Source organism: Gadus morhua, chromosome 21 (assembly GCF_902167405.1).
Source record: "Gadus morhua chromosome 21, gadMor3.0, whole genome shotgun sequence".
In the NCBI taxonomy this organism is placed as follows: Eukaryota; Metazoa; Chordata; class Actinopteri; order Gadiformes; family Gadidae; genus Gadus; species Gadus morhua.
In genome coordinates this window covers 20,002,044-20,022,297 of record NC_044068.1, presented here as the reverse complement: position 1 = coordinate 20,022,297, position 20,254 = coordinate 20,002,044, and the positions used below count along the sequence as shown (strand labels likewise).

Here is a 20,254-nt window from a genome sequence, read left to right as displayed (position 1 = left end):
CCCTACGCAGCTCGCAAAGACTGTGATTGGCCAGCTAACCACATCCTTTCAGGAGTCTCACATTTCCGGTTTTACAGCATAATAGCGCCATTTTTAAAAGGCCGTGACAGAAGCGAATGAAGAATTTTGAAGAAGGAGAAGAAGAAAACACAAGAACGAATTATGATAATTATAAATATAAACAAGCCAGCGATTTCCACTTCCACGCCCACAGATTCGTTCGTTGCTCCCCCTACTGTTCTGGCGGAGAATCCCCTTGCAACACGCGCAATCCTTAAGGAACCTTAAAGGAACCGTAAATCAAAACTTGTCTAAACCAAGTCCCTTGTGTAAATTACGTGCTTACGTCTCTGCGTCTAAAACGACCCTAAATCGTCCTTGACTGCTGCTGAGATGGACTGTCTGCCTCGAGTCTGGGAGGGCTGGAGCGGTCTGTGGGCTGGAGTGCTATGTTTATCGTTGCAACCCCCAGCCTCGTATTGAGATCGCGGCGCGGTTTCAAAATAAGAGCGCCCAGCACGATTTCTTATTTTTATTTATTTATTTATTTTTTTTTTTTAATAATTAAAAAAACTTTTCAAAACAGCTCGAGGGCCATTAATAGACACCCGTGGCCCGCGGGCCGCTACTTGAGTATGACTGGTATAGAGGGTATAGAGCAGGGGACTCAGCACACAGCCCTGTGGGGAGCCAGTGCTGAGGCGGTGGAGGTCCAAACTTACCCTCTGAGTGCGGTCCGTTAAGTCCTTAATCCAAAGGCAGGTTGAGTGTGGTATTCCAATTTGAGCACCAGTCTGTGGGGGAGGATTGTATTAAAAGCAGAGCAGCATGGAGGGCTGTGGCCACAGCGTCCTCAGTAGATCTATTAGCCCTGTAAGCGAACTGATGTGGATCAAAGGTGGCGGGGATGAATGACATGATGTGACTACGAACCAGTTTTTCAAAGCGGCTGCCCGCAGTGTATGCCTCACCTCGTGCTCCTCTACCGTGAGGATGATGTCGCTGTTGGCTGCTGGATGTGGCGTTGCTGCATCTGGTGGTTTTGCCTCGAAACGGGCGAAGAAGTGGTTCAGCTCCTCCGCCAGCGAGACATCACCTTCAGCAGCCCCTGGGTTGGTCTTGTAGTTGGTAATGTTCTGGATTCCCTGCTATACCTGCCTGGTGTTGTTGCTGTCCAGGTGGTCCTCGATCCTCCTCCTGTAATCCGACTTCGTCCTCCGGATGCCCCTCTTGAGACTGGAGCGTGCTGCGCTGTACAGAGCCCCCTCACCTGATCTGAAGGCGGTGTTCCTCTCCTTTAGCAGCTGCTGGACCTCCCTAGTCATCCAGGGCTTCTGGTTGGGATAGACACAAATGCGTTTGTCCACTGTGACAATGTCTATGCAGTTCTTAATATAACATAATACATTGTCTGTAAACACCTTCAGGTCTGGATCTTTGAATATCTCCCAGCAGGTCCTTTCAAAGCAGTCCTGCAACTGCTGAGAGGCTCCATCGGGCCATGTTTTAACAGTCCTTTTAGTAGTTTTTCTGAGGGGGGTGTATGCAGGAACAGAAAGCAGTGACAGGTGGTCGGACTGAGCTAGGTGTGGTAGTGGCCTGACCCTGTAGCCACCCTTGATGTTTGAGTAGACCTTGTCCAATGTGTTAGCTCCTCTGGTCGCACACTTAACGTGCTGGTGGAATTTTGGGAACACTGCTTTTAGGTCAGCGTGATTGTATCCTGATGCAATGATAAGTATCCTGATGCAATGATAAACATTGCATCAGGATACTTGCTCTACTGACTGCTAATTCTGCTATGTAAAAGTCTGAGAGCTATGTTAGCGTTAGCATCCGGTGGGATGTAAACAGCAGTGATCAAGACGACAGTAAACTCTCTAGGGAGATAAATGGGCCGACATTTGATAGTCACATACATAAGTCTGGGGAGCAGTGACGGTCTATAGCCACTGTGTGAGTGCACCAGATGTTGTTGACATAAACACACAGTCCCCCTCCACTGCTTTTACCGGAGTTACTCGTCCTGTCCTGGCGTTTTGATGTGTAGCCTGCTAGCTGTATAGCTGAGTCCGCGATTATTGAGTGAAGCCAAGTTTCTGTGATCAACAGGATGCAACTGTCCTTGATGGTAGTGTTGGTTGCAACCTATAGCCTAAGTTCGTCCATTTTGTTAGCGAGGGATCTGGCGTTGGTAAGGAAGATGCTGGGAAGCGGTGGTTTGTGGGGTTGCCTCCGTAGCCTTGCTAGCGCGCTGGCCCTGCAGCCCCGCTTCTGTTTCCTCTCCCTGCGCCTTCTTCGCCTGCCCGCTGGGATGGTAATCCATGAAGAGCCGGGGCACCTCGCGATGTCCGGAGGAATGTTGTGTGAGTGGAGAAAGTCAGATGAGACACTCTGCTCCCAGCAAACTCCAAGCTTCAGGTGATCCTGCCGGCTGTAGTTGTTTTCCGCACAGAATGTCGACCGGATACAAAACAACATGTACACACACATACATAAGAAGTACCGACAGGGAAAGCACTGAGCCGCTGCAACTACGTGCGCCGCCATTTTGGAACTCGTCAGATACTGTATGTGTCACTGCCTACACACTCGCCAGCACAGACCCGCCATCTCTATAGAACTCAGTTTCTGAGTCACGTGGTCCCCCCCGAGGGCCACTCAAAAGTAGCGGGGCTCGGCCAAGTCCTAGCATCTCTCAGCGAAATATGATACCATGATTTCATTTCCAGAAAAGTCACCATTTTACTCGTAACCCATCTGAAAAAACACAAACAAAGAAAACGTCTGCCAAGGTGGCGACTGGCGCTAAGGAACGTCCCCTGAAGCTGATGGGAGGTGGTACGCTCCTGATGGGAGTGGTACGCTTCTGAAACTGATGGGAGTGGTACGCTCCTGATGGGAGTGGTACGCTCCTGAAGCTGATCGGAGTGGTGCACTTCTGGTGTTGATGGGAATGGTACGCTCCTGATGGGAATGGTACGCTCCTGATGGGAATGTTACGCTCCTGATGGGAATGGTACGCTCCTGATGGGAATGGTAAGCTCACGATGGGAGTAGTACACTCCTGATGCGAGTGGTACGCTACTGAGTCCTGATGCGAGTGGTACGCTCCTGATGCGAGTGGTACGCTCCTGATGCGAGTGGTATGCTCCTGATGGCAGTGGTACGCTCCTGATGGCAGTGGTACACTCCTGAAGCGGATGGGAGTGGTACGCCCCTGATGGGAATGGTATGCCCCTGGAGCTGATGGGAGTTGGTATGCTCCTGGTGGGAATGGTACGCCCCTGAAGTTTCAGGTCTGCAGTCCGAGGCCCTCATATCTCGGACCCTGATCTTTTTGACTGCCTTTGAGATGCAAGTTTAGAAAAGTAATCTGCTTCCTCTTCTTCCAAAGAATGGAAGTAAATGATGTGTAAAACAGTCACCTATGAACGGATCCCATGCAAAGTGGAAGGTCAAGAGGACATGTTTAATAGAGTCTGGGACTTATTCCTCACTGAAATCAATCTGATGCCAAGTTTTGAAGAAAGTGACAGGGGCAATACTTTGGAACTGATGATATGTCGTAAGTGGTGCACATGTTATTAGTGATTGCACTGAAATGTCTTGCCAAATATACAATAACGTTTCAAAAGTCATCAGCAGATTGTCTCTTGTGCCCTTTGTGTGCAGAACAGATAATAGGTATGCTCCTCCTCATGAGAGCTTCACAAGAGAGCTTCAGTCATCGTGTGTGTGTGTGTGTGCGTGTGTGTGTGCGCGCGCGCCCTAATATTGGCGGGCTCCAGCAAAAGGCTTCCTGTAGCCTCTGCTGTTTCCTTCTTTCCTTCTGTATCCAGTTTCTCCAGGGGATTGCCGATCAGAGTGAGCCTCACAACTGTTCCTGGAAAGCACTGCCATTCCTATTGAAGACCAATTGTTATTATATTGTCCCTAAACCGCTCTCAGACATCAAGGACTCAAGGAAGCGTCTGGGGGGGGGTGTGCACGGCTCATGCACCGTCCACCCGCGACAGAGGTTTTAAAAACGAAGAGGTTTTGCTGTGGTGTTGCCTTGCTGAGGTTTTGTTTTATTATTTAAACATAGCCCTGTACGGCGGGACAGGGCAATGTGGACACTGACAGGTGTCACCTTAGCTTTATGAAACCATAGAAAGACATTTCCACAGGCTTGTGGTTATCTTCAGTTTCTTTGCATATTTCAACAGAAATATTTCGCTACTGGCCTTGCATACTTATGGTGTGTTCGAGATGCATCTTACTCCAGCCGCATGAGTTCCATAGTCACCCCCTTTCGGTCGTATCCACTTTGGATACTGAGAGTCAACCGAGTTCAGTGAGGTTAACCGTACTACTCTACAAACAAAGGTTGCTGCGCCCATAAGGAGATGTATTTTCTTAGCATTTGTACCACGTTGGTCGTTTTAATTCTCTTAGACACTACATTGCTGCTTTATTCCGGTCACCAATTTATGCATTGCCGTCTTTCTATGCCAGCATTACAATGTAATTTTTTGTGTCGTTTGTTTTCAAGCTAGTATGCTAAAGAGGCTAATGTAGCTAATGACTGTTCTTCCCCAACTTGTCGTGTAGCGATGCCCACAAAGACAAACGGGAATGCTATAAGTGCTACAAGCCAGGAAATTACGTCACAAGAGCAACTTGTGTGGGAGGTGTACGATGCATCTCAAACACACCATTACACCAACGAAAAAACTTGGGACCGACCTCCAGTGTTTTGTGTAGGGGGCCAAGGCCCGACCCGGACTAACTCTGTACAGTAATAGGGTAATACTAGGGTCTAGGCCTGGCTCATGACTAACCTTGTGCAATAGTAGGGTTTATAGTGGGGTAATAGTAGGGTCTAGGCCTGGCTCATGACTAACCCTGTACAATAGTAGGGTTTAACTAGGCAATATTTATTTAAAAACAAGGTTGTGCTTTTACTTAAATTATGCTGGCTGAACTCGTTTCTAACTGTACATTTTCACATACATTTTAGGCTAGTAGTGCCGCGATATGGCTCGACTCAATGGCGGACTATTATCATAGTGATGAGACATTGTTCAGTTTAGCATCATGGCTAGGAGAGCCGTGGTGCTCATTTGATCTCATTCTGATAGCTGACTGACTGTTGACTGACTTGAGGGCAAACTGCTGCTGTAATTGTTTGATTTTGTTCATCAGTTAGACAGCATCTCACAACATTAATCATGGTCTCCACTCAGCTTCCCTGCGCGCTGATTCTCTAGAATACGATTATTCAGCATTCCCACTTTCCAATTGTCATCCTGTATTTTGATTTGCTTCTACTGTCTCTTTAATTTAGCCTTTCCGTTCCTCTCCATCATTTCCTCCAAGGGATCCGGTGTCTCTCTTCCAGGAGGACAGCGTCTACGCCACGGCCCCCCCCAAGGTTGACCCTGACAGCCGCGAGGTGTTCGAGGGCCATGTGATGACGGGCCAGGGCCAGGTGAGGTCCCTGTGCAGGGAGGACGTGCTGATGTACCGGGAGTACATCAAGAACAGATACATGTGAGGCTGCCAGTGACCATGAGGCCTCCAGCCAGTTCTCTGAACGTACGGCAACAGCCTGGTCTGCAGGGGATAAGGATAGGCATCCCTGCCTGGAAAGTGTATATTGCTGAATCATCAATTTATTTTGTATTTATTTATTTTAAGTGGATAGCAGAAACACTTTGCTGGCATCTGGATAATTGATCCTGATAAGTAAATGTTTTTTCATTCTTTGTAAATACTCCAAAGCTGTCAATTATTATGAAATATGTTTTATTTAAAAGTGATACTTGAGCATATAAAGTGACTGTTTTTAAATGTGTATATTACAATCATTTTTTAATTTAATTTTAAATCAGTGAAATTTAATTGTATTTATTTTTAAAATAAAGTATTTGAAATGAATATGTACTATTTTTAAATGTTCAATTAAAGTCTAGTCCTTCATACTTCCTCTTTACAAGCACGCACAAACACACGCATGAACAAAACCCAATGTTTCCATGTCTGGCTACCCTGCTCCACTGGTTGAATACAGCAGAGTTTGTAGAGCGGTTCAAAGGTCACAATGGGCATGTCCTCCGTTGTATATGAGCATGTGTGGTGATGCCCGCCAGCGATGGGGAGTATCACCACACTGAAAGGTGTAAGATTAAATCCTTAAACTAGTTTTGATGAGCCCCCTGGGTTTCCTTCGTAGTACTACTATTTTGTACACATCCAGTATGAGTTATATTATTATGATTGCTTCTTTATAGTTTGTTTTTTTGCAAAGGTCTAATACTTGTGAAGACTCAATCCTAGACTCTATGGTCTACTTCTAAGCATTGGTGAACTACTTCCAACAGAAGAGGCCCTTGCCCTGGAAGGTCCTGTTGTGTTTTGAATAGAGCTGTCAAGCGATTTAAATATTTAATCGTGATCAATCGCATTAATGTCATAGTTAACTCACGATTAATCGCAAATTATTTTTCTATGCTAAATATCCCTTGATTTTTTTGTCCCATAATTCTTCTCATTTTAATTCTCTTATCAACATGGTGAAGTGCATCGGCTTGCCTTGTGCAAATGATTTTTTATTGATAACAACATTGGCATATACTGATCAAAACAGGACGATACAAAAAAAGAGCCTATAGTGCAATTAAACGACTGCTTTGAACAAATGTCATTTGAACATAGCAGTCAGGCTACTGCTTCTTTGTTTTGAGCCAAAACGCCGCGTTATTAACGGCGTTAACGCCGTTAATAACGCGTTTAACTGACAGCTCTAGTTTTGAAATGAGGCCACTTTGGGGCGGTTGTCTCTAATGGCTTGTCTATGCTGAAGACCTCCAGCAGTCTGCAGAGGAACTCGAAATTAAACCCCTTTCAATGGTTGACCACTTCTAGCAGTGGGGCGGCTTTGGTTTAATAGGGTGCACCACCTCACACTGGGGGGAGGTTAGCACCAGGGTTAGACTACAGCTCTATATCGTCAGCTGTCCTACTGTTGTCTGACTGAATTCAGCATTTCCCTAATTTTTCCAAATTCAGTCCAGGCTGCTTGACCGGTTAATTTATCTTTTTTTGTTACAATGTATTGTTTTATATCATTAATTAAACAATGCAAACAAAAGGTAGTACAATTGTTTTATATAATATACATTCTTTTTATTGGAGGCATGTGTCAATCTAACATTAGATAATGGTTTGACAAGGGGGTGTGGAGTGTGTGAGGTAATCATTATGGTATGGGTCTGAAGAGCAGATCACATCAGAACAGTCAGTACCTTCTGGGTATTACAAGGTCTTTGTGTCCCAGGGAGCACAATTCACATGATTCATTGAACTAGGTGTTGCAACCCAACATCTGGAACTTGGGAGAGACAGAGAAATACTGTGAGAGAGAGAAGAGGGAGATACTGCGAGAGAGCCAGAGACAGAAAGATACTGCGAGAGAGAGAGAGATGGAGATACTGCGAGAGAGCCAGAGACAGAAAGATACTGCGAGAGAGAGAGAGATGGAGATACTGCGAGAGAGCAATATATACTCAGAGTGAGAGAGAGATGGCAGTGGCATGGTGACTTCCTGGTGTTTCTTTGTGTGTGTGTGTGTGTGTGTGTGTGTGTGTGTGTGTGTGTGTGTGTGTGTGTGTGTGTGTGTGTGTGTGTGTGTGTGTGTGTGTGTGTGTGTGTGTGTGTGTGTGTGTGTGTGTGTGTGTGTGTGTGTGTGTGTGTGTGTGTGTGCTGTAACTAATGCCATGGTGACATAGAGCCGGATCCTGGCTCAGCCTGAAACCAATGGCAGCCACCCATTGCTGGATTAGAAGGATTTCTTATTACTTTATATAGTTCCACTTCATCACTGCATGGACATATTTACAAACCACATCTTAATGCATGCATTGGCTTTGACAGTTTGATATTTGACAGACCGAAAAGTGGATTGCACCGTGAACCCCATAACTAACATAACTGTTAAAAAGTTAGTATTTTTCAGTATTGTGGGTCATTTTTTATTTTGTATTGTTCTATCTATGATATTTTTTAAAAGGAATATATTAATTAAAAAAATGTAAAAAAAAGATTATGCTTACGGCATGATCAATTTTTCTCACGTGTTTGAATACTGCAGGCACATTTAAAAAATCTCTCTCTCTCTCTCTCTCGCTCTCTCGCTCTCTCTCTCTCTCTCTCTCTCTAAGCAACAACAACAAAAAAACATCCTGACGTCACTTGGCTTTATAGCAGTCCACGCGCCTCCCGCCGACTCTGACTTTGTTGCTCTTGAATCCCCCGGTCCTCACCCCGGTAGACCCTCTGCTCACCAGTCCTCTCCCTCGGTAGACCACCGACCCTCTCCGGTCCTTTCCCCCGGTAGACCACCGACCCTCCCCGGTCCTATCTCCCGGTAGACCACCTGTGGTACGTGCGAAACGGAACAAATCTCGGGAGTTGATTTAGATTTTGGCCGCTGAAATATCATCTTTCTACGATCATTAAGAAGGTATGTTTGGTGAAATTTATTATTATAAAAAAACCATCGCTATGTTTGTCTGATGTCGTTTTCCAAAAACGAAACAGATTTAAGTTGCGATCTTAGTTCCAGGAGCGGCGTTTGGAACAGCTGGTTATATATATAATTTTTTTTAACTGATTATCTTTGATTTTAGATTCCCCCAGAGTTCGAGTATAATATAGTCTCCATGGTAAAGCGCTGAGGTGGACCATATGGATGGAGCTGGGATGGTGAACTCCTCGGCGGCGGTGCCCTGGCCGGCAGAGTCCTCGGAGCCAAACGGCAGCCTCCAGTACTCCTCCGCCCCGCTGCTGTTCCCCGTCAACCCCTGGGACATCATGCTCTGCATGTCGGGAACTGTCATCACCTGTGAGAACGCCATCGTGGTGGCCATCATCTTCTACACACCCACCCTCCGAACCCCCATGTTCATTTTGATCGGGAGCCTGGCCACTGCGGACCTCCTGGCCGGGGTGGGCCTCATCCTCAACTTTGTGTTCCAGTACGTGGTCTCCTCGGAGGCCATCAGCCTGATCACGGTCGGCTTCCTGGTGGCCTCCTTCACGGCCTCCATCAGCAGCCTGCTCGCCATCACGGTGGACCGCTACCTCTCTCTATACAACGCCCTCACCTACTTCTCCGACCGGACCCTGCGCTACGTGCACAGCATGCTGCTCTTCACGTGGGGGGCGTCGCTGGTCCTAGGCCTGATGCCTGTGCTCGGCTGGAACTGTCTGGGCGCGCCGGAAACTTGCAGCATCGTGCGGCCGCTGACCCGCGCCAACCTGACGATGCTCGCCGCCTCCTTCTTCCTCATCTTCGTGCTCATGCTGGCGCTCTACATCCGGATCTGTAAGATCGTGTGCCGCCACACGCAGCAGATTGCCCTGCAGCAGCACTTCTTCAGCGCCACGCACTACGTGGCCACCAAGAAGGGCGTGTCCACGCTGGCCATCATCCTTGGCACCTTCGGCGCCAGCTGGCTGCCCTTCGCCACCTACTGCCTGGTGGGCCAGAGGGCGTACCCGGCGGTGTATACATACGCCACGCTGCTGCCCGCCACCTACAACTCCATGATCAACCCCATCATTTATGCCTACCGCAACCAAGAGATCCAGCGGGCCCTCTATCTGCTGCTCTGCGGCTGCTTCAGGGACGCAGCCTACCGCTCCAGGTCGCCCAGTGACGTCTGAGCTTGAGAGGGTGTGTGTGTGTGTGTGTGTGTGTGTATGCGTCTGTCTGTCTGTGCGTCTGTCTGTCCGTCAATGTGTGCGTCTGTCTGTCTGTCTTGTGTGCGTATGTCTGTCTGTCTGTCAGTGTGTGCGTCTGTCTGTTTTTTTATGGGTGCATATGTGTGTGTGTGTGTGTTTCTGGGGAGAGAACCCATTGTGCATCCATTGACATTCTGTTACTTGACGCACCAATGAATGTGTGACGCTACAAATTTTGATCTCACGCATATATGCACTTTATCACGTCTTTAAAACAAAATAAGATGACGTTTAAATGCTGTGAACAAGGTCTGATTTTGGAAATAGGCAAATAAAGCTGTAATCTTGCACTTTATTAAATGTAAAAATGCCAATGCATCGGCCTATTGTGTGTTAAAAAGTTTGTCAGTATTGTGGGTCATTTTCTATTTTGTATTGTTCCATCTATGATTATTTTTAAAAGGAATATATTAATAAAACTGATCATTCATACGACATGATCAATTTCTCTCACGTGTTTCAATGCTGCACGCACAAAAAACTCTGTCTGTCTGTCTGTCTGTCTGTCTCTCTCTCTCTCTCTCTCTCTCTCTCTCTCGCTCTCGCTCTCGCTCTCGCTCTCTCTCTCTCTCTCTCTCCTGTTTGAAGAGACTAATGACACACGGTACAAGCGCTCCCAGCACGGGTTCAGAAAGATGTGCATGAGCATGTAACAAACAAGCGGTGACAGGGAAGGTGCTGCCTAGCCTGGTCCTACCAGACCATCGTACTTCATTTCATTTGTACAGAAGGTCTGGAACTGCTCAATTGACAAACGTTCATTCACTTGGAGGCGGGTGTCTGTAGAAGTTTTAAAATGATTGGATCTGCCCAGTGCCACCCTGGATCTGCCATAACCAATCGCATAGCGTTTGGTCGTGACGTATGTCATGCGACGGGACCGGCTCCTTCACCACTAAAGGAGCCAGCTGGAAAATCAATCTTTTCCCGAACCCGGTGGGGAGAAGCGCCACAACATCATTGCCACCAACAATCTCTGCAAAGCTTGTTCTTGCTCTTGCAACAGACCGAATAGCTTCTCTCGTATCCTTCTCCATTGTCTTCCTCTGACTACAACTGAAACTGGCGCGCGACCTAGACGTCATCGTTCTCAGCCACTCCCTCTGTTCGCTGATTGGACCGCCAGAAATCTGGTTTACATGGAACGCATTTACATTAAGCAGACCCAGACCTAGTACTGAAGTGAAATGAAAATTGAGCGGAAGTAGGTAGGTGGGCGGTGCCAGGCTAGGTGCTGCCGGCATCCAGCCAAGATTCCTCATGACAATTATTGAGATTCTATCCAATTCGTCAAGCTTACACAAAACAAGGACAGATTATGCCACGCGTAGGTTTACATGCATTTGTTAGAACTGGGCAATTGTACGATATTGGCAAGCTTTTTAATAGAACTATATTGTATTATAGTACTTAACTGTGTAGCAACTGCAGTAGCTTCTATCATTGCTGTAACACCGGGAATTGGTTAGCCTAGCGATTGTTGTACTTGCACTTGGTTCTATGAACATCCTTACTGTACCGACAGCGATATATTGTTGCACTTCTTATGACAAATGTACTTATTGTAATTCGCTTTGGATAAAAGCGTCTGCTAAATGCCCTAAATGTAAATGTAAAACCGGTTAATTTCAGACGATAAAAAAGTCAGCATTCATGGTGGACATCTGGCCATGCATAGAGGACATCTCTCATGGATAGATGTTTGGCTCTAACCCGAGGAGCTGCAGTTACCTGGGCCCCCTGTTTCTCTAGACCAGGGGTCACCAACACAGTGCCCGCGGGCACCATGGCGCCCGCAAGGACCACATGAGGCGCCCGCAGGCCTGTTCAAAAAATAGCACTACTCATTCTTGAACAACTCTTTCCCACCTTTTTTAAGTTGATAATTATTGTGAGAAATCATTAACATGACTTAATTAATTAACATGACTTCACATAGATGAGTATCATTAATCATTAATAGTAATATATAACTAAAGGCAAACTGAGAACATTTGTTATTTCAGAAGAGTCTATAGAACTGGGTGCCCTTCGTATGACTCAGCGCCCAGGAAGTAGCTCTCAGGTTCAAAAAGGTTGGTGACCCCTGCTCTAGACACAATGGGTTTATCTGCAAGCGTGTTCCAACAGGCGTCAGCGGATAGGGAGACGTGTGTAGGGAACCAGGAATACAATCGATGGGATGTTATACCTTGTACCTTGCTTTGACGATGGCACAGTGGTGCTGTTGTGCATGTCTTGTTTTCCTCTGTCTTCCCACAGGTACCTCCCTGTGGGAGGTGTTCCTGATTGAAACCAGGCGGTGTAAATGGCCCCAGTAGGTGTGTCCCTTTCTTTGGATCATGCTGCCAAGTGCTCCATTTTGAGCCGTTCCTCATTTGTTTGTCTAGCTGGGGCTCCCTGTACATAGATCAATGTAGATCACCATGTCTAGAGACACTAGGTTAGCTGGTGCCCCCTGTACATAGCTCACGTAGATCACCTTGTCTAGAGATACTAGGTTAGCAGGGGTACCCTGCACACAGCCCAACTTAGATCAGCTTGACACACTAGGTTAGCTGTGGATGCCATCCATGTTTGTTTTGTTTCACTGTCGCTAGGCTAGTCAGGGTTTTGGTTCTTCTCTTTCTGTGGAGCTCAGCTCTATAGTCATTGTTTTTTTCTGCTCAGTTGCTTTCGATTGTCTCCGCCATTGGTCCCCTTACCCCTACTTTGTGCTAACACCCACAATATAGCATATATTTCTACTTTTCATGTGTGTCTTTTCAATATTTACACCTCTGGTTGTTTGTTCCTTTATCCCTTACCTTAAAGGAACCTAACATGGACACTCAGAAACTATTGGCCTAGGAATCTCTCTAAGTGTTACTTAAGCAGCTGGAACTCTCTTGCATATTGTTCAAAGGGCCAAATTATTTATTGTTAATGCCTAAAACAACCAGTGCGACGCCTCAAAGACATCCACTAAGATAAATGTTGTTGAGCTTGGTCTTGGTTAAAGGTTGAAGACATTAGGCCCTCAGCTGGCAACTTGAGAGTGCTCTGGAACTGGAGGCTGCTCCAGACAGCTAATGGACGCTGTGTTCAGACTGGGATGTTTGTTCACATCTTTGCTGATCCACCAGGTACCAACAGATGTTTTTTGTATTTTTTCAGAGTCATTATTATGAAGTATGCAATCGACGAAGAAGCCACTGGATGTAAGGCTGACCCATACTATGATAGCCAACCCTAGCATACAGAGGAAACTGAATTGTATTCATAATAATCAGATCCAAAAGTTATTCATTAACGTGACCTGCATCATCTGGAGGCATATTCTGCATGAATGGATACAGCCAGAGTGAGGGAGGAGGGGGAGGGGGAAATGGACAGCGCCGCAGTGCTGAACTGATAGCCTCTGTGGAAAAAGCATAAGTTAGTCTAAGTCTCAGCCATAGAGCATTAAATAATGCTTGCAAGTTGAAGACGAGAGTGGCCCTCCTATCACTATCACAATTACAGAGTGGAATTATTTCAGGAATGTCAATTGATAGTTTCTCCTTCTCTCCTTCGCTCACACACCTAGCACACACACACCCAGACACACAAATATACACACATACACTCAAACAAATTGCCTGTGTCTCACTAACAAAATCAACATAAACCATGCACCATTTGTTTTTGCCATATGACATCATGCAGCATTGGTTAGGGTTAGCTATCTAGCAACAGTGAAACACGCACACAACCAGAATATGCAGCCCGTCATTATGTTTGAACTTGTGTGGTTAGTTGCAAAGTTATGCATTGTATGTGGGTGCATGTGTGTGTGTGTGTGTGCATGCATGCGTGCGTGCGTGCGTGCGTGTGTGTTTGTGCGTGCGTGAGAGGGTATGAGAGAGAATTGCCCAGGCTGGCTCCCTGGTCAGTATTCTGGCTGAATCCAGAAAGCTTTATAGAGGTGTGTGTGTGTGTGTGTGTGTGTGTGTGTGTGTGTGTGTGTGTGTGTGTGTGTGTGTGTGTGTGTGGCTGTAGCAGACCTGCTTAAGGTCCAGAGCCCCTCACTGAAGACCCAGGAAGGAGTTGAACTGGTTCAGTGGGTTCCCTGGTCTAAGGAGTTCAGCTCTGCTGTATGGCCTTTAATTGAGCTAAAAAGATCGCTTGGCCTCCCATTTTGCTGCTGGGAGCTTTCTCAAAGAGCCGCTCATTCTCATACTTCCCCGTCGACACTCCCTTCCAGAGGCTCCCAGCCACTCCAAGGAAGTCCACCAAATGAACAGTTGCGGAGAAAACTGAAGTAGTATGTACATATAAACATACATACTGCTGAAAATTCCGTCCTTGTCCGCAAATCTAAACCATCCACTTGCCAACTTGATCCTCTCCCTACAATACTGGTTAAAGGTTGCATTCAATCCCTGACCCCTCTTATAACTGCAATTATCCATTCCTCTCTCATCTCTGGTACTGTTCCGTCACCCCTCAAATCAGCTGCAATAACCCCTATTCTCAAGAAACCCAGTGCTGACCCCAGCAACTTCAACAACCTCCGCCCAATCTCCAACCTCCCCTTCCTCTTAAAAATTCTGGAAAAAACAGTTGCCTCTCAGATTCATGATCACCTCTCTCACAATACTCTTTACGAACAGTTCTAATCAGGCTTTCGCCCACTTCATAGCACCAAAACAGCTCCTGTTAAAATAACCAATGACCTCCTCATGGCTGCGGACGCTGGACAACTCACCATCCTGATCCTCCTGGACCTGAGTGCAGCTTTTGACAGCATTTCCGAGACCATCCTCATCGACCGATTAGCCTCTCGTGGAATATCTGACACACCTCTGGACTGGTTTAAATCATATCTATCTGGACGTACTCAGTATGTCCAACTCAAAAAATGTAGATCCCATTCTTCCACCCTCTCCTCCTCTCCAAGACCCTCCCTCCCACCTCCCTCTCCGATTGCCTCCAGGAAATCAGATCCCGGTTCTCCCAAAACTTTCTCAAACTGAACTGCGACAAAACTGAAATCTTCCTTATTGGCACCAGATCCACCCTCTCTAAAATAAATAACTTCTCCATCTGCATTGACATTTCATCAATTTCCCCCTCTCCCCAGGTCAAGAGTCTGGGTGTCATCCTGGATAGCACCCTATCATCTCAGTCCCATATCAATAATGTCACTCGGTCAGCAGCATACTTTCATCTACGTAACATCTCTCGCCTGAGCCCATCTCTCTCCCCCAACAGTGCTGAAATTCTGGTTCACACCCTGGTCGCATCGCGTCTGGACTGCAGCAACTCTCTCCTCTTTGGTTTACCTGCTAAGTCCATACATAAATTACAATTGGTACAAAACTCTGCAGCCTGTATCACTACTAAAACCCACTTCATCGGTCACATAACACCTGTCCTGCAGCAACTTTATTGGCCCCCCATCAAATATCGTATCATCTACAGGATCCTGCTTCTCACTTTCAAGTCCATCAACAATCTTGCCCCTCAGTATCTTACCGAGCTTCTCCATATCAAGACACCCGCCCGTTCTCTCAGATCATCTCCCTCCATCCAGCTCACCCTCCCACCAGCTCGCCTGGGCCCAGTTTCCCGAAAGCATCGTTAGCCTAAGTGGATCGCAGAGTGGGTCGTACGAGCATCGTACGTGTTTTCACACAGTTTCCCGAAAGCATCGTTGGTAACGAACGTCTTGAAAACGCTCGTAGCTAACGAGTGTTCCAGGGTACTCGTAGGACGCTAAGAGCATCGTTAGCCTACTATAGATTAAACTCATTATTGCATGCGGGTGTCTTCATTCATAAAAAATGAAAACATTCGGGAGTATGCAATAATACAAATTATTCTAAAGAGGTCAGAGACTCCGTGCACAGCCCCGCCTTCCCCACTGAACCAAGAAACCCCGCCCCGTGACGAACGGGGGATTTGACCCCCTCGGTTTTACACAGGAAACTTGAGATAAGAAGGTGAAATCGCCAGGCGTGCCAAGCTGCGACTGAACCGGCTCTGCAGTGTAGAAAGACCTATAGCCAGGGTTCGAGTTAGGTGGGAGCCAGTGGGAGCTGAGCTCCGAGAGAGGTCTGGCTCTACATAGCCGTTTCAGTACCGTGTCAGTGGACTGTTACAATCCCACGATCATCGTGAGTGCAGTGACAGCGCGTTCATGTTAAGAGGAGTTTCGGGAAACGCTCCAAAGAAATTATCGTTGGTTCGAAAGATCCATCGGGAGAATGATCTTAAGAGCCAAGATCCATCGTTACAAAATAGGGTCTCAGAGTTCACAAGTCTGTGCATCACAACTTCAAAGAGTCATGCAATTTATACTTTTGCTACAATCGTTGCAGCGCAGTTGGTGCAAAACACATTGGCACACCCGTATTTCATAATCTGAGAACATGCCCAAAATGTGTGCATCGTAAACCCAAATGTGAACTAATGCATCAGAAGTTGAATCTGTCAAAAATTTCCTCACCAATAAAATTATATAGAACGCTATGTTGATTCAGCATTTTAATGAGCAAGCACAAGTCCATCGTTACAACTGCTCGAATCTGCTCCTGCAAGTCTCAGCTGTGGGTTTTTTTGCAGGTAGTTTTGCAACATGTCTAGGTGGTCCATGTCAGAGGCATAGAGAGAGGAGTTGCGACACTCTCTGATCTCGCCGGCAGGGTGGTCACGTGTATATAGTTCCTGCATAGTTCCAAAACAGGCCGCGCTGCCGTGTTCTTCAATGGGACTGACAGCAGCGATTTCAATATTGAATGGTAAATATAAATTGAAAAGCACATATATAGTACTTTTTTTTTTTTGTTGCATATTTGTAAATGTCCGTTTTACATTTGGAGTGGTAAGGTGACAACTGCAGGCTACTTAGATACGTCTTTGAGTTTGAGGGAAAGCTTCACGTTCATGTTAGCATGGGTAGCACTAGGCTACTGACTTTAGTGGCTTAACCTTACTACATCTGTTCTGAAATCATAGACGATTCTAGATGTTCATTTTTGCGCAACTGGACTATTGAATCTTCTTGATTTCGCTTGTAATTCCGATTCACTTACCCGTGGTCAGAGAGCGATTGAGAAAGCAGAGTAGCAACAGTCCATTTAGCATTTAGTTTCCAGGCAACTTCTTCTGATGAGGCATGAGCTGACCACATGACCATGATACTTTTAAGACTAAGCCATACACAAAGTATCACATATATTAAAGAATAAAAAATGTATGTTGGATGAATGAATAGTATTTGTTTTATTAAACAATGAGTGAGACAACAAGAATGTGTGTGTGTGTATCCAACTTGAAAAACAAGAACAAAGTGAAGGAACAGGGATGAATATTGTATATATAAGTGTTAACAGGAGAGGAATACGTTGAGAAAAAGGAGACAATTAAAAAAGCAATACAAGTAAAATGGACCACTGGTTATAAAGCCCTCCAGCAAATGCAGATTCCACTGCCTATCATCTGCACGCTGCAAAGGCGGATGCACCATGTAAAGCTGGACCCAGTGTTTGAGATGTTGAGTGTTTAGAAAAAAATCTTCTCCACATATATCAGGCTGAGGTTTGTGGAACCAAAAACAAGTGGGAACAAGGAATAAGTACAACGAAGCAAAGATAAAGTAAGTGAACAAGAACAGCAAAGTAGAGCCAGGGGGAATCAATAAATAAAACAATGTAAGTCATCTGTGGAACAAGAACAACAAAAGTGTGAACAGGTGTGTGTGTATATCTAACTTGTAAAACAAGAACACAGTGAAGGCACAGGGAGGAATATTATAAGTTATTAATAGAAAATACTCCTGTCGTGGCAATTTCTTTATCAGATATTGTGTCTAAGCAGATGAGATATTTAGATGCAAAAAGCACACAATACTTGCAGGCAATTGCTGGTTATATATATTTGTAATAAAAGCACGAACAAAGATACATCACAACATGCATCAACAAACAACATAACAGGCATACATTACAATAATCTGAGGCCTCAGATGGGAGCTTCTCGTTGCGTCTTACTTCATACTCTGAACGTACGCTCAGACAAGTCCATTGAGTGTTTGAATCGATGAGTTCTTATTCCCTTGGGTTGGGTTCTGGAGGAGGTGTGTCCCCCAATAAACCAACAGCCTTTGTTTACCAGATGGTAATCTTTACAATTGAAGCTCACCCCGATGCCATTTGAGGGGTCGGCGGCCGTGCAATGTAACCCTCTGGCTTCGTTGACGCTAGCCAGAGGGTCGAGGAACAGGCCCATACATCAAAGCATTGCTTGGAAGCTGATTTACAACACACGAAAAACAACAGAAAGGGCAGGCAATAAAAATGCATCACACGACCCTTGAAGGTTTACACTTTAGATGACCCACAAGGAGTAGAACTTAGGCACTATATAAAATTACACAGAATAGCAACAAAACTTAAATTCATACATAGACCAAAACAGGTCTTAGCGTCTTAGCGTCTTAGAGTACCATATTAAGCGCTATATACATTTCATTTATTATTATTATTATTAAAACAATACAACATGTGGATTTTCCATCACACTCCACAAACATCAGGCTGAGGTTAAGGATAGTAAAGTGCATCAGGACGAAAGGAAGGACAACAATCGCAGCAGTCGCAGCCGCCACCACCACCACCAACACCACCAGCCACCAGCAGTCGCCACCACCAACTGCCTTCGCCGGCACAAGCCGCCACCACTAGCTACAGAAGTCGACACCACCATCCTTCGCCACCACCAGCCAGCTCAAGCAGCCTTCGCCTCAAGGTCTACATCTCCACCAAACCCACCGCTGCCATCCCCCCCACCTCCCTCATCACGTGCCTGGAAGACATCCAGAGCTGGTTGAGCAGGAACTTCCTGAAACTCAATGGAAACAAGACCGAGGCCCTGCTCATCGGCTCCAAATCCACCCTCACCAAATCACAACACACCCCAGCTCCACTCATAATCATCGATGGATTCCCAGTACCCTTCTCCTCCAAAGTCAAGCGCCTCGGCGTCATCCTGGACAACACCCTCTCATTCGCACCCCATATTCACAACATCACCCGGACTGCATTCTTCCAACTCTGCAACATCGCCAGACTCCGCCCATCACTGACCCAATCCAGCACTGAAATCCTAGTTCACTCATTTGTCACATCACGCATAGACTACTGCAACGCCCTCCTCACCGGACTCCCCACCAAACTCATCAACAGACTGCAGATCATTCAGAACTCAGCCGCCCGGATCATCACCCGCACCAAATCATCTGACCACATCACCCCTGTCCTGATCCAACTTCACTGGCTCCCAGTACACTATCGCATCCAATACAAAACCCTACTCCTCACCTACAAAGCTCTCAACAATCTAGCTCCCAGTTACCTCTGCGACCTCCTCCAAGAATACACTCCCTCCCGCTCCCTCCGCTCAACCTCTGCTGGACTACTATGTATCCCTACATCACGACTCATTACAATGGGTGCCCGGTCATTCAGCTGTTCAGCACCCAGGCTCTGGAACTCCCTCCCCCCACACATAAAACAGTCAGACACCATTACAACCTTCAAGTCAAAACTCAGAACTCACCTGTTCAAACTCGCACACAACGTCTAACTGATCACTGTCTTGATTGTTTGTTTGTTTTGTCTTGTTTTTGTTTTTTTGTTTTTCCACAATGTCTTGTTTTTAAACGATTTATGATGACTTTATGCTCTGTAAGGTGACCTTGGGTGCCTTGAAAGGCGCCTCTAAATTAAATATATTATTATTATTATTATTATTGATCCTAGTAATCCTACATCAATAACTAACTAAATAGAAGTTGTCAGAGATTCACTACTTAAAGGTTGGGTATGGAATTCTCTTTTTTGGCCATTTTTGCAAAATTACTTGAAATCCTTATCATAAGCCACTTACAGCCACTGAGTTAGAAGTACTGACATGAAAATTAAACAAGTCAATCATCTGTGGAACGGGCAGGGTTCGAAAATTCCAGCCAATGATTTCCAGAACCACCGAGTGGCATTGGACGGTAAGTATGTCAATCAAACGGTCGTACTGCACTCCCCCTCCCCCGCTCCCCGCGTGACCCCTTCGTGCACGTACTCAATAGGGCTTAGACTTTTGCCCAAAAAATCATATTCAAAGTTTGTTTGTTTATTAATATTAATATTCAAATATATTCGAACATTTATGAATAATATTTTGACCATTAAATGCCTTCAGTAAGACCTTGATTGGGCTTCGCAAGGTTTGTTTACCGGCGTTGCTATGCTTACCGGTCTTGCGCGTTCCAACGGTTTATTAGGTTTCTAATAAATCGCTGTCTAATCAATACTTCATTCACTGCCTCTTCCGTGGTCATTACAATATTATGATGTCTCCTACTCTTGGCCTGCCCATAATAGGTTCGAATATTAAGGGCTGCCTAATATTTGTTCGAATTTTGATTTATTTTTTGATATTC

General features: G+C 45.8%; 2 protein-coding genes and 1 long non-coding RNA gene across 3 annotated transcripts in view; 2 read left to right on the top strand and 1 right to left on the bottom strand.

Moving 5' to 3' along the window:
• The window catches only part of fig4a (FIG4 phosphoinositide 5-phosphatase a), a 77,511-nt gene extending 71,586 nt beyond the window's left edge, over positions 1–5,925 (top strand). The window contains exon 24 of the mRNA XM_030344815.1: positions 5,365–5,925. Within this exon, the coding sequence (XP_030200675.1) occupies positions 5,365–5,542 (178 nt within the window). The 3' untranslated portion in view covers positions 5,543–5,925. The remainder of the gene's footprint in view (positions 1–5,364) is intronic.
• Positions 562–1,207, bottom strand: LOC115534131 (uncharacterized). The gene is made up of 2 exons (XR_003974290.1): positions 972–1,207; positions 562–794 (listed from the first exon to the last, which is right to left on the bottom strand). It is a non-coding gene; the product is annotated as an uncharacterized LOC115534131 (long non-coding RNA).
• Positions 5,926–6,677: 752 nt separating the features above from the next.
• Positions 6,678–10,280, top strand: gpr6 (G protein-coupled receptor 6). Its single transcript, XM_030344401.1, has one exon. It carries the CDS (start codon positions 8,734–8,736, stop codon positions 9,712–9,714), a length of 981 nt encoding a protein of 326 aa, XP_030200261.1. The 5' UTR covers positions 6,678–8,733; the 3' UTR covers positions 9,715–10,280.
• The last annotated feature ends 9,974 nt before the right edge of the window (positions 10,281–20,254 follow it).